Source organism: Hakea prostrata, chromosome 4 (genome assembly GCF_041222555.1).
Source record: "Hakea prostrata isolate BN-2017 chromosome 4, UWA_Hpros_2, whole genome shotgun sequence".
NCBI classification, from domain to species: Eukaryota; Viridiplantae; Streptophyta; class Magnoliopsida; order Proteales; family Proteaceae; genus Hakea; species Hakea prostrata.
The window spans coordinates 55,545,216-55,559,161 of record NC_142603.1 but is presented as its reverse complement, the minus strand read 5'-3'; the positions used below and the strand labels follow the sequence as shown (position 1 = coordinate 55,559,161).

The 13,946-nt window shown below is 37.9% G+C and overlaps 1 protein-coding gene across 5 annotated transcripts in view; it reads left to right on the top strand.

The window, feature by feature from the left end:
- The window catches only part of LOC149019759 (metal ion-binding protein), a 157,576-nt gene that overhangs the window by 92,745 nt on the left and 50,885 nt on the right, over positions 1-13,946 (top strand). For all 5 annotated transcript variants that reach the window (XM_089153729.1, XM_089153730.1, XM_089153732.1 and 2 more), the window contains 3 exons: positions 3,257-3,390; positions 3,466-3,525; positions 3,771-4,006. In XM_089153729.1, the coding sequence (XP_089009855.1) occupies positions 3,257-3,390; positions 3,466-3,525; positions 3,771-4,006 (430 nt within the window). The remainder of the gene's footprint in view (positions 1-3,256; positions 3,391-3,465; positions 3,526-3,770; positions 4,007-13,946) is intronic.

The window sequence follows — 13,946 nt, the reverse complement described above, 5'->3', positions numbered from 1 at the left end:
ACCTGCCCTAGGAACTGCATTGATCATCCCCTGATAGTTTGATGTTTTGGCTACATTGGCTGCAATGTTGTTGTAGAGCATGAATTTGCTGATTGCCAACCTAGCTTCCTCCTCCCTACTGCCTTCTTTACCTCTAGTAAACATATATAGAATGCTTCTTTGATAGATTTATTGATGCTTGAAGAGGGAGGGGTCTTGGTCAAATGTGGCATCATAATGTCTAGTCTTCCTCCTCCTTTCGGTCCTCTCACTTCCATGTAAACTATGTTTAGGTGGCATGGATGCCCCTGACCCCGAACCACTTGCTCCTCTTGTCTGTTCATATTGCCTCAAATTCTCGAAATGTGAGGACTGTCTGCTAGCTTCATTGCAGCCTTCATCTGTCTCCACTCGACATGTGACTTAACACCCATAACCCTCCTCCTCTCCTCATCGTCGTCTGACTCCTCATCAACATCAACGAAAGGTCTAGCCAGCAATGTATCTTCAATTTTCCTTTGCTTTTGTGCCATCTCCTCCTTTTTTTGTTTCCCTCCCTTTAAAGTTTCTGCAATTGCTTTTTGCACTTCATAAGGAACCTTGGGACACTTGGAAACATCTTTGTAGCCACCAGCCAAATGTTATTTTAATCTGGTTGAACCACCAGAATTCAAGATCTTAAGGCACTACTTGCATCGAGATTTTTTCTTGTCGGCAGTCAGTGGATCCCCATGTTGCCAAACAATGTCCTGAGTCCCACTAGTTTCCATTTAAGATATAAGTGTACAACACTAAAATGCATACATGAATGTTACCTAATAATCATTAGAATAATTTTTAGATAAATAAAAACATGTAAAATTTTTTTATAAAACAACAAAACACACACTTTGTTCTAAGATAACATATATACAATGCTCAAATAAATATGTTTGTATTTTTAAAATAAACTACATAATATGAGCATCATTTAAAAAAAAAAAACAGATAATTTTTTTAATAAAATATTATTTTTTATTATTATTTTATGTAAAAGCAATTTATAATACAACAAAACGCACACTTTGTTCTAAGATAACATATATACTCAAACATACATTTTTGTATTTTTAAAATAAACTAAATTATGTAAGCTTCATTAAAAAAAAAAAAAAAAAAAAAAAAGTATTTTTTTAATAAAATATTATTTTTCATAATTATTTTATTTAATTATTTAAATAAAAAAATTTAAATTAATACAGCAAGCATGATAATCAAAATATGAATGCATGGGATTGTGGCCCTCTAAATGTTGTTTAACATAGGTGATAATCACATTCATATCATAAGTATTTATTTATAATTTATAATTTTAATTTTTTAGATAATATATTTTTTAAATATGAAAATTTAAAAAAAATATATTAATGACAGCAAATAAAAAAATTTCCATGAAAGTGTAGATCAAAGCTTGATCATCAACATATATTTATACTACACTCACACACTCATTGTAGAACCTTCTATTTGAAAAAAATCAAATTTAGGGGAAAACCTTACCTTTGTTGAAGATCACTTGAAATAGGCTTGAATCTGCTGTTCTAGATGTGTTGATGATGTTTAGAAGTTGAATCGCCAACAAATTCCGGCAAAAAATCGACTTTTCCGGCCAAAAATAGACTTGTAGCGAGAGAGAGGCTCGAGAGAGGTGAGATATGCCTCTCTCGAGTGAGACAGGTGGTTGTTAGACCCCCTAAAGAGGTGGTTGGACCACCCATCTTACACGAGATCTCGCCGAGATATTGGCGATATCTCGACTCGAGATCACCCATTTCTCCACTCTTGCCTCTCATCTCGTTTCGCTATCTCAGGATAGCGAGACATCTCGCAAGATCTCGCCGAGATCTCCCACCATGGATTGGAGGAGAAGCAGTCCATTCCACACTCAATTGAGATCAGGTGGATCCATAGCCAGAGCCATAATTGACTGTGGTCTAGCTTCTAATGTAGTGTCTGACAGTATTCAGAAAGCCAAGGTTCCAGTGGAAGAACCCCCCCAACCGTATCGATGGGCTTCTCAACCATGAAATCATTGAGGTAAAATTCCAATGTCTTGTATCTGCATTCCTATTTTAAGGAAGTTTGGTGTGATGTAGTTCCAATGAGAGTATTGATTTAATTCTGGGTGGACCTTTGTTACTTGAAAATGGTGTAACAATGCTTGGGAGGAAACATATTTGTAAATTTAAACAGAAAGGAAAAGGCATTTTACTGCTTCCATTGAATCTTCAAGTGTAGTTCCTTTGAGTGTGACTGATTTAATTCTGAGTAGACCTTAATTATTTGACAATGATGTAACAATTCTTGTGATGAAAAATATTTGTAAATTTTAACACAAAAGAAAAAGCATTGTATTACTTCCCTTGAATCTTCAAGAGGAAGCCATGAAAAGGAAGGTGCACAGTTCAATCTAGGATGAACCAAGTCTCCTGTCACTGCCTATGGTGACCCTCACCAGGAGTTTTGATGATTCATAGGAGGAACCCAGTAATGGCACTAATCACCAAGCTAGAAACCCCTTAACCAGAAGTAGAACCATCACCACAAGTTCAGGAGCTTTCAAGGAATTCTCAGACTTGGTTCCAGAGGATCTACCTGGTGGGCTGCCACCACTGAGATAACCCTGTTCCTTCTTCTTGTGAAATGTCTTTGGGCTTTCGCCCTGTTTTGGAGATTTTTGTTGCAGGTAGTCTACCCTGTTTTGAAACTTTTGATCACAGGTTAACTGTCTCTTTCTTTCCTCTGTCCCTATCTCTCACCTCCATAGTCCTCCCTGTTTTAAGCTTTAGATGTTTGTTGCAGGTAGTGTACCCTGTTTTGAAACTTTTGATCACAGGTTAACTGTCTCTTTCTTCCCTCTGTCCCTATCTCTCACCTCCCTAGTCCACCCTGTTTTAAAAGCTTTTGATCTCAGCTTGATAGTCACTTTACTTTTCCCTCTCTGTTTCTATCACTCTTCCTCATAGTCTTGATTGCTTTTCCTCACTCTGTCCCACTCCTCCTCAGTCCCATCTCTCTCTCTCTCTCTCTCCCCCTCCCTCTCATACAGAGCAAACTTTTGATCAAAGGTCAATCCAACTTGAAGGATTCCCTGCTCCTTAGGCTAAAGATTTTCCGAACTCATGAGATTCTTGGGAATGGTATTGATCTATAATTTTCAATTTATTTGGACTTTATGAAGAAGGAAATTTTGCTCTGTATTCAGAACAAATTTTTTCTTTGTGCTTTTGTAAAATAGGTATCCCAAGGACAAATTCAATTGGAAAAGTTTTTGATGCTGGATCCAGCGTCACTGATAATTTACTTAACTCTGAGGAGGCCATTCGCCGAGGAGAATATGCTGTCATAAGAAGCCTGATTCGGGTCTTGGAGGTTAATGAAATCCTGTTTGTATTATTTTGTCTTCTTTAATTTCTTTGCTCTACTTAGCAGTTATTATTCTTTCAGGGTGGTGTTGAAGGGAAAAGACAAGTGGATAAAGTCATCGACAGATGTGCCTCCATGCAGGTATCTCTCTTCCCCCCCCCCCCAAAGGCGGGCCGGGTACTTGTGTGTGGCTGCAAGTTTATATTATATGGTGAAATTTCATTTTTCAACTAGTTTACACAATTAGTTGCAAATTTTAATTTTTTAGGTTTTCTATTCTGGATCCAAAAGTACTAATGAAATTTGGTTTAGCTCAAAATTATACTTTCAGCTCTAAGGTGGAAATTTAGTTCCTTTAAGATGTATGGTTGTTTATTTTTTAACAGAATCTACGAGAGGCAATTGCTACTTATCGGAGTAGCATTCTACGCCAGCCAGATGAAATGAAGAGAGAAGCGTCACTTTCCTTTTTTGTGGAATACTTAGAAAGATACTACTTCCTCATCTGTTTTGCTGTATATATCCACACTGAGAGAGCAACTCTCCTTTCCTGTGGATCTGGTCAGAGCAGTTTTGCTTACTGGATGAGAGCGAGGCCAGAACTCTACAGCATACTTCGCAGGTGAATATGTTAGCACTCACTAAAAAATGTTTTAGGCAGCAGTTTTGCATTTTGGCTGAAGAATGCATGCGTACATGTGCATTTGGCAGTCTTTAATAGCTAATTAAATTATTTAACTTACAAGAATTATTATCTGCACTACCTTTATTTGTTATTTTGACTTCCCAATGTAGTCAAAATACAAGAAATTCATTTCCAAAACATAAGTATTTATTTATTTATTTTAATTTTGAATAATAATAAATTTTTTAATTCAAATTGGTTATTTACTATTTACTTTATTTTGTCTACATGAAGGTTTAGACCAGAGCAAGTTACATAACCTATATTTAAATCACATGCATTCAACAAGGATTAAGCAAGGATTTGGAAAAAAAGTAACTGATCTGAGAAGAAATCTTACCTTTGTTTATAGCTTTGCGTGTAAATCACTTCAATATTTGCAATAGATGGAGTAGGCAGGTTTTGATGACATCATAGTTGTTAAGGCGTCGCCTCGGGGACGCCTAGGCGTCCAGGGGCCTTCGGAGCGCCTCAAATCGGTGTCGCCTCATTTTCAGGCAATAAGGCAACCGCCTTGGGGTATGGGGCAATGCCTAGGCTTCACCTCAAGAGCCTCGGACGCCTTATACCCCAAGGCTTCCGCTTTTTTCCCCTTTTTTAAATCACATGAAAGATGCCAAATCGAAGGCATATATTGAATTACTTATTAGATTCCAATTGTAAAGTATCTATTGTTTGAACCTATATGCATATTTATAATGACGCTACATGTGATCAAATGTTAAAAAAAAAGAAAAAAACAAAATCAAAAGAGAATAAGCTCTTGACTCGAGTCTCACACTCTCACTCTAATCCCTAATCTCTTTCTCTCTTCTTCTCTTCCATTCCCGCGACGACACTCTAGCAAGCAGCGGCCAGCGACAGATGACTTTTTCTCTTCTTTTCTTCTCGCGATTTTTTATTTAGGACCTATTATGTGTGGTTTGTAGTATGTTGGATGACTTAAGGTAGGCTAATATTAGTTTTTAATTATATAAGATATGATAGATTTATAATTAATTGGAGTGAATGAGATGTACACTAAAAATTTCACTTAAACCGCCTCAACCGCCTCAAAAGCGCCTTAGAGGGCGCCTCATCGACTCATTGCCTCAACTAGCCTACACCGCCTCGCATCGCCTCATCGCCGTGACAACTATGGATGACATGGATGAAGTGTTCCAGCTAAGTTCCTGGCAAAAAGTCAAGGCGGAGATCTCGGCTCCCTTTTATAACCTTGGTTGGACCGAAATCCCTGTTGAGTTTTTTGCATTTGCTAGCATCTGTCTCGGTGCCTTAAAAAAGCAAGATATGTAGATCTCACGTGTTCCTGAACCATGCTTGGGATCTGTCATCTCCCTATTTGGACTTGATATTTTCATTCAAAGATGATGGTATAGTAGGTCTTGCAAACCTTGTGTGGTTGTACCAATAACTATTTCTGCATTCAGTCTCCTCAAGTCCTCAAGGATATGGTGTTGCTTGGTTGACAGCATTGTTCAGAAACACCATGAAATCCTACTCAATGCATCTGCAACTATATTTTCTCTCCCTGCCTCCCTGGATGATATTGAATTGAGCAATCATAACACTTTATTTAACTCCAGCCATCTATACCGTCCCAGCCATTTTGGTTGATGTGTACTTCAAACTGTTGTGGTTAGTATAAATTTGACACTTCTCACCATATAGGTATTGTCTCCAAGTCTTTAATGCAAAAACCACAGCTGGCAAATCTAAATCATTAGTTGGATAATTTTGCTTATAGGTCTTGAGTTGCCTTGAAGCATGTGCAACTACCTTTCTGTGCTGCATTAAAGCACACTAAAGTTTCTGCTAAATCATCAGTCCTCCAGAGCATGGGGGACGTTTAAACACAAGTTGTCACCAATTTTTTCTTTGACTCCTGGAAACTTCTCATGCTTGTCTTTCCAATTATGCTTCACATTCTTTTGAGTCAACTATGCAGTGGCAGTTGCTAAGCAAGAAATCCATCAGTGGACCTTCTTAATAGACCTAAGAATTTTCCAACACTTTTTTTTTCTTTGTCAGATGAATGAAAAATATATTAAAAAGCTCAGAGAAACTATGCCTTGAAAGGGGAAACAACAAAGAGGATATGGAGGTTGCTCCAGAGAAAAACAGTGGAGTAACCTGCAGCTTAGTTAAGTTGGAGGACAAACGAAAGGGAAACAAAGGGCAAATACAAGCACGAACAACCAATCACCTATATGGGTTATAAGGGGAAACGTGAAGGAATACCCAACTCCTGTGTTGATTTATAGAAGCTAGTGAAAGACTCTCCTGATAAACAAGGGCACCATTGAATCCAAATACTCCCTTACCATTGGCAACAAAATCCCTAATCATAACGCATGGAGTAGTCACCATTTCTTCATCCAGAATATTAAATGATACATTTTTCGCCTACTTAGAGTGAGACTGTAGATGAGTCAATGAAGCTTGCTACAAATCACCGAACACTGGTGCCTTTCTCTTCAATAAACTTGTCATTGTCGACCAATTCATTCCCTATTGAGCAGATATTAGAGATATTTTTATCTGTAGGAACTACAAGAGAAGCAAAGGGAGTGTTTTCTACAACAAAACCTATTGTAGAAGCCAAATGATTGCTACTTGGACTATTTCCTTCCCCATTCTTACCTGGTCTTCTATTTCCATTTGTAGATTTCTGACCATTGACATTCACAAGGCTACCTTTAATTAGTGGGCCTCCTCTACAATGGAACCCACCCTTGAATCAACAAAATGGCCAATCCTTTTAGGATCATTCAAGTCTCAAATTGAGACACAAACTTAGATCTAGGCTCAGGCCCACTGGAAGGACTGTGTTCCAGCATAGTTGCATTCCTATGACCATCTGGGGCTTCAGAGGGTTACCAAAGTTGAGAGCATCAAACTGATTCGTATTGGAGGTCAGGATGTCAGTAGCAGAAGTAACAGGTTGAGTCCTATTGAAGTGTAGACTACAAGCTGCAGAAGGAAAATGTTCAGATTCACTGGAAGCAGGCTGTTATCAACAGAGAATGGAAGCCCACAAAGGGAGAGCCTTATGCTTGCAGAATCATCAGCAGAAGGGGTAACTCTGAAGTGGAAAAACTTAGAGAAGTCCCTAATGCAGCTGGCACAGGGACACTGGGCAGTGAGGTAGGGGTGACCCCCAGAGGTAGATGCTGTATTCCTACCTGCACCAGAGGTGGCTATCTGAACCAGATCCAGGGCCACTCCAGGGGCTGAAATAGGGAGCCCAACATCGTACCGCCCTATAGGAAATTGTGCATGAGTAAGGTTATTTTGATAATAGTGGTTTGTTCTAGTTAAGTCCAATTAAGGTTTGTTGGATCCAGTATGTTAGTAGAATTCCAACTATACTTTTGCTTTGAAGTTTGGTGTAGTTTTGGTCAAGGTATTGAAGAGTCCCAGTCAAGTTAGGACTCCCAGTTGGAGAGTTCCACAAGGAGTCTAGTCCTACTCATATTTTGTGATTTGAATCATCCTAGGATGAGTTAAGTTGGAGTCATTGTTAGAATGAGATTCCTAAGTCAAATAAAAGTCCTAGTCTGAATCACCTTCCGATGTTTAGTCTTAATACAAGTTCGTTCTTGTAAGGCTATAAGTATAGCCCATTGCTTGTAAGGACAGACCTGACTAACAAATAAACATGAGATTGAAGGAGAAATAGTGTGAGTCATGGGTTTCCTGAGGATGGAATCCTCCGGCTGCTGTTGGTGTTCTAATTGCTGCAGGTTCATGTTCTTCAATCTCCTTTTGCTCCTACAAGTAAGTGCCAACATTCTTCCACCCATCCCTACCTTTCTTCTTCTTTCCCTTTCGCAACACCCCCTTTCCCCCTCCCTCTTTCCTGCGGCAACCCAATCCTCCAAACCCTGATCTCCCTAAACGCTATTCCCTCCTCCGTTGCAGCCCCATTCCTCCCGTCTCCTAGCCTGTGCAGTCTCACTCCACCTCCCCCACCCCTTTTCTCCCTGATCTCCCTAAACCCTATTCCCTCCTCCATTGCAGCCCCATTCCTCCTGTCTCCTAGCCTGTGGCAGTCTCACTCCACCTTCCCCACCCCTTTTCTCCCCATCCCCTCCCATTTCCCAGCCCTAGTTCTTCATTACAGCCCTCTTTCTTCCTTTTTTCCCCCTTCTTCTCCTACCTTGTGACAGTAGTCTGCTTAAAATCTTGCAATTTGCTAAGAGGAGGTTTCCATTTATAACAGACCTATTGCAAGAAACAAAACCCACCAATGTCTTCAACTAAGATCATCTCCAGAAGATCATCTCCTGCAGAAATATCAATACTTGACTGAGCAAAGGCTTTCATGAATCTTAGTTCTCCTATCCAAGTACAAAAGCCTCCTGATTACTGAGCCAATAGTACTAACCCAGTTTCACCCCCACAAATGAAAAGGTAGGCTTGGCAGAGAAACCCCTGAAGAATTTTCTCCCTTTGCGAAAAGATAATAGGTTACCTAGCTACAATCCAAATACCTTGTTTCAGCTCCTTGACCGTATCTGAATCATCAAAGAACTTGAAAATGAATATCCTATTGCTAGAACAAAAGTGTCTACACCTCATTTGGTCTTTCAAAGTGCTTAAGGACATCTTACACGAGATGAAATGGCAGTCTTTAGCCATGAAATCACCCACGTGAGTGCATTGACAATTACAGACTTCATCTTCTAACTGAGAAGAAATCAGGCTATACTAGTCATTCTAGTGCAATCCAAAACTGCTTGGGACTTTACCAGGATCAATTGGTATGCATAACATTGAATGCCATGCCTTAGAAACACTACCTGATCCTGCGAAAACTTACAATCTATGAGCTTTGCAAACAGATTCTTCTACCTCAACAATTGATGCATTATTTTCCTATGTGCCTCATGATCTTCTACACCTTCTGGAGTAAATCAGTCTGTCATTTATGAAAAGAAAAACAAACTGATGCAGGTAATATATGAGAAGCCCTATTCTTCAAATCCATAAATGATTTCCATGTTAGTTTATCCAAAAGGCATTGCCAAAAGTTCATAGTAACTGTATCGAGTTCGGACTGCTGTCTTGGGAATATCATCATCTCTGATCTTCTACTGATGGCATACCGAATGAAGATCAATCTTCAAGAAATACCTTAGCCCCTTGTAACTAATCAAACAAGTCCTCAATGTATGGTAGAGGATACTTGTTCTTGATTGTCTCCTTGCCCAACTCTGTATAGTTGATGCACAACCTCTTCATCCATCCTTCTTCAAACAACATTGGATTTGCCGGTGGTGCAATAGTCAAATGTGACCATTGTCTAACCATTTATTAGCTGGGTCCTTAGTTCCTTCATTTCTGATGAAGTCATATTGTGTGGACTTTTAGGAAATGAACTTTAATCAACCAAAACAGTGCAATAATAAGAAGAACAGAGAAGAAGAAAAAAAGAAGAGAAGAGAAGAAGAAAGAAGAAGAATAGGAATCTCATAAGTTTGCGATTCTAGCTTAGCACTCCTAGAATCACAGCCTCTTATTTATAGCTATTTGTAGTCTAGAAACTTGAGAAGCAAGCCATCTTGCCCTCTAAAAAAGGAAATATAGAGTACAACTTATGTACAAAATTTTCTAGTCTTCTAACTCCTAAAATATTTCCAACATAGAAAGTACTGAAAAAGGAAAGTCTGAAATAAGTAACTAATAGAAAATAAAAACTATGCTTTCTAGAAACTCCCAAAGCTTGTGTAGTAAGATTCCTACATTAGAAATAGAAAGTATAGTAGCATCACTGGCATAATATTGTTCACGTTACTATTCACGTGAACAGTAAAACAACCCAAAACTTGCGTATACTTCAACACTCCTCCTCAAGATGGAGTGTGTACACAAAGAAAAATCCCGTTTGTACAATAAGAATAAACTTGGAAAGTAGCACCAATCTTGAATCATGTAGCAATAGTAGACGTCGATAAACACTGAGAGAACTTCACCCAGGAGATAATCAACACCAATAAAAAAAAACTTTAACTTTTTATGTTGAACAAACCACCAATAATGAGAACAATCGACAACATTGAAGACAAGTAAAATTCATAAGTATAGTAGCATCAAAGGCACTATCCAATAATGCCAATAGTGGGGACTAGGGAGGAATCTCCACACTGATTCTTCGAAATTGCAACTTCAATGTCCATATAAGCGCTTCACAAGAAGGCAAGTAGTAGGTAAAGTATCTGTAGGTAAAAGGAAGTATCGGTTACCATGGACCAAGTAGGTAGGTAAACGTAGTATTGGTTAATGGTTACTGTGGACCAAGGAGGTAAGGTAATATGGGTTACTATAGAGCAAATAGGTAAAAGGTAATATAGGTTACTACGAACCAGAAGTAGGTAGGTAAATGTGTTGTAGAATACCATCTTGGGAGGACGAAGATCTTCACAAATAATATCATTTAGCACATCTTGAGTAGATATAGAAGGTACCATTCTCCCTCTCACGTGTAGCATTACACATGGACAACTAATGACAACCAATTATCCTGTATAAAAAGATCCCAAGCAACAATTAGATATAATTTTCATTCTCCAAGCATGTAGGAACCAAAGAAATAATATTCAAACTCTCCTCATGGTAGATTAGTAGATGCATGCATACGCCAAATGCACGAGGGTGTTCTAGGTACGATAATTAGGTAATGGACATGAGTGCATTACAGATAAAGAGGGGAGAAAGTGTGCAAAGAATTAAATAATAAATTGACAAAGTCTAAGACTCTAAGGTGAGGCATATAATGGAACCCCAAAAAAAATCTGAGGAAACAGAAATCAGAAGTAGGAACAAAAACTAGAAACCAAAATCTTGGAGGGAATCAAGAAATTGAACCAGAATTTGAACAAAAAAATAAAACTAAACTCAAACTGAACCCAAAACTTTGAACCAACAGTTTCAAAACAAACCTCATCTTCTTCCTCATGGAGATGAAGTCAACAAGGCAACGAAGGGATCGAATGACCAGCAGCAAGTACTGGAGAAGGATCAGGGGGTTCAGATGATGATGGCAGGTTATGAAGGTTGAACAACTGTATTCTCAGTTGCAGAGATAGAAAATTAAGGAAGTGAATTCCAAATGCAGCAAAAACATATAGGAATCTGAAACAGAGAACTCAGCCACAAGAGACCTAGAACCAGATGAAGAACTCAGTCTGAGAAGAAAAGCAATGCAGATTTAGGTGGGGAAATCAAGATGTGGGTAGCACGTTCAACATATCGGGAGATGCCTTAGAATCAGCTGTGACAACCAAATTATAGGGGTAAATAACTAAATGAAAAGAAAACTGCAAACAGCCAAGCAACACAGTAGCAGAGAGTAATGAACTCTTAATAACCAAGGTAGAGTAGCTTAGAACAGTGACACCTCATCAGCAGAATTTGGAGGGAAAAAAACTTCAACTAGTGGTGTCATCAGCCATAGCAGAGAGCACTTATCAACATAAATCAGAGACAACATCAGGTAGCAAATCTCAGTACAAATAGTAGGCTTGAAACAGCAGTATTCCATGCATGAAAGCCCAAACCTTGAAGCCATAAATAGATTGGAATTAGACCTCTTGAAGATGAACTATTTTACTTTATTGTCCGTCTGGTTCTGCCGCAAGCACAGGAGTAACAAGAGCTGCAGTAGGTAAGAAGGGCATAAAGAGGACTCTTAAACTCAAGTTGCAGTCGAACACAAGCTCAGATATTTATTGCTCTGATACCATGTTAGGAAATAAACTTTAATAAACCAAAACAGTGCAATAACAAGAAGAACTGAGAAGAAGCAAAAAAAGAAGAGAAGAGAAGAAGAAAAAAGAAGAATTGATAGGAATCACATAAGCTTGTGATTCTAGCTTAGCACTCCTAGAATCACAATATCTTATTTATAGCTATCAATAGTCTAGATTACAACTTGAGAAGCAAATCATCTTGCCCTCTAAAAAATGAAATAAAGAGTACAACTTATGGACAGAATTTTCTAGTCTTCTAAATCCTAAAATCTGTCCAAAATAGAAAGTACTGAAGAAGGAAAGTTCTGAAATTAGTAACTAACAGAAAATAGAAACTATGCTTTCTAGAAACTCCCAAAACTTGTGTATCAAGATTCCTACATTAGAATTAGAAAGTAGAGTAGCGTCACTGGCATAGTACTGTTCACATGAACAGTAAAACAGCCTAAAACTTGCTTATACTTCAACATGGACCATTAAAATTGGTGTTGTACCAGGTACTACATTGGTCATAGATTTGAACTCTCTATGTGCTAGCAATCCAATCAAATCATCAAGGAAAACATATGGAAAGCCCCTAGAAGCCTCAATTTCTTAGAGGATTGCTTCCTTTATTCTTGTATTAACTATACATGAAATAAAACCTAGCATCCTTTCTGAATCAGCTAACTAGACTGTAGGGCAGTCGGCATCAATTGTTTTGTATTTGATATAAGCACCTTTGTTTCATAATTCACTGCGATACGATGATAGAACACTACTATTTATAGCAATAGAGATTGGCATGATATGGCACTTTCCAGTCCATGCCTAAGACCAAATCAAAGTCTTGCGTTTCTAGTAGATATGTATTTATATTAAGCTTTCTGCCCTCCACTGGTAGATGCTATGAGGAAAAAAAGGATTAATGTAGCTTAAATTTAAGGGACTAGATGGAAGGGTAAAAAAGCTAAAGAGTTTGATGACTTTAAACTTGGTATACTGGGGATAAAATTAATAAAAATTGAGTAGGTATAATGGTGGATAAAGATTTTAACAATGATGTGGTGGATGTTTAGTGGGTGATAGGATTATTGCTATCAAGCTTGTAATGGAAAAAAGTTTGTAAATATAATTTGTGCATATGCACCTCAAGTAGGATTGGATGAAAGTCTAAAGTTAGAATTTTGGGAAAATATGGATGGATTAATGCAAGGAATTCGTCAAAGAGAAAAGATTATCATAAGAGGTGATTTAAATGGACATATTGAAAAAGATCAAAGAGACTATGAGAGTGTACATGGAGGATATGGTTTTGGAGAGAGGAATGAGGAAGGGATCTCACTTTTAGATTTTGCCATTGTTTTTAATCTATCTATTGTAAATAATTATTTCAAAAAGAGAGAGGAGCATTTAATTACTTTCAAAAGTGGACATCATAGAAGCCAAATAGATTTCTTCCTAACTAGAAGGTCTGATAGATTGTTGTGCAAAGATTGCAAGGTGATGCCAGGGGAAAGCTTAATTGTACAACATAGACTTCTGATCTTGGATATGCGCCTAACCCCAAAAACTCATAAAAGGTGGAATGTTAACTATAGTAGGATAAGATGGTGGAACTTGAAAGTAGAATGCTCGAAATCCTTCGCTAATGACGTAGTCAAACAAGGAAAGTGGGATTTTGAGGGGATACTAATGCGATGTGTAATAAGATGACTATATGTATCAAGAAGGTGGCTAAAGATGTCCTAGGTGAATCAGAAGGAAAGCTCCATTCTTATAAAAAGACTTAGTGGTGGGATAGTGAGGTTCAAGTTTCCGTTAGGAATAAAAAAACTAGTTTTAAGACATAGCAAAGAACTAAGGATGTTAAGGTAGATTGGATAGAAATGAAGCCAAGAAAATTGCGAGAAAATTAAGGGAATAGAAGTATGAAGAGTTATACAATAAGTTGGGCACAAAGGGAGGGGAAAAATCTATTTATTAGATAGCTAAGATGAGGGATAAGAAGAGTAGAGATCTTTTTTTTTTTTTTTGGATGATTAAATAATTCATTACCAAAGAGAAAATATACAATAGCACAAACAACAAGCAACCGACAAGCGAGATATAGCAAAAAAAAGCCTCAACTAACAAGCAGCCTA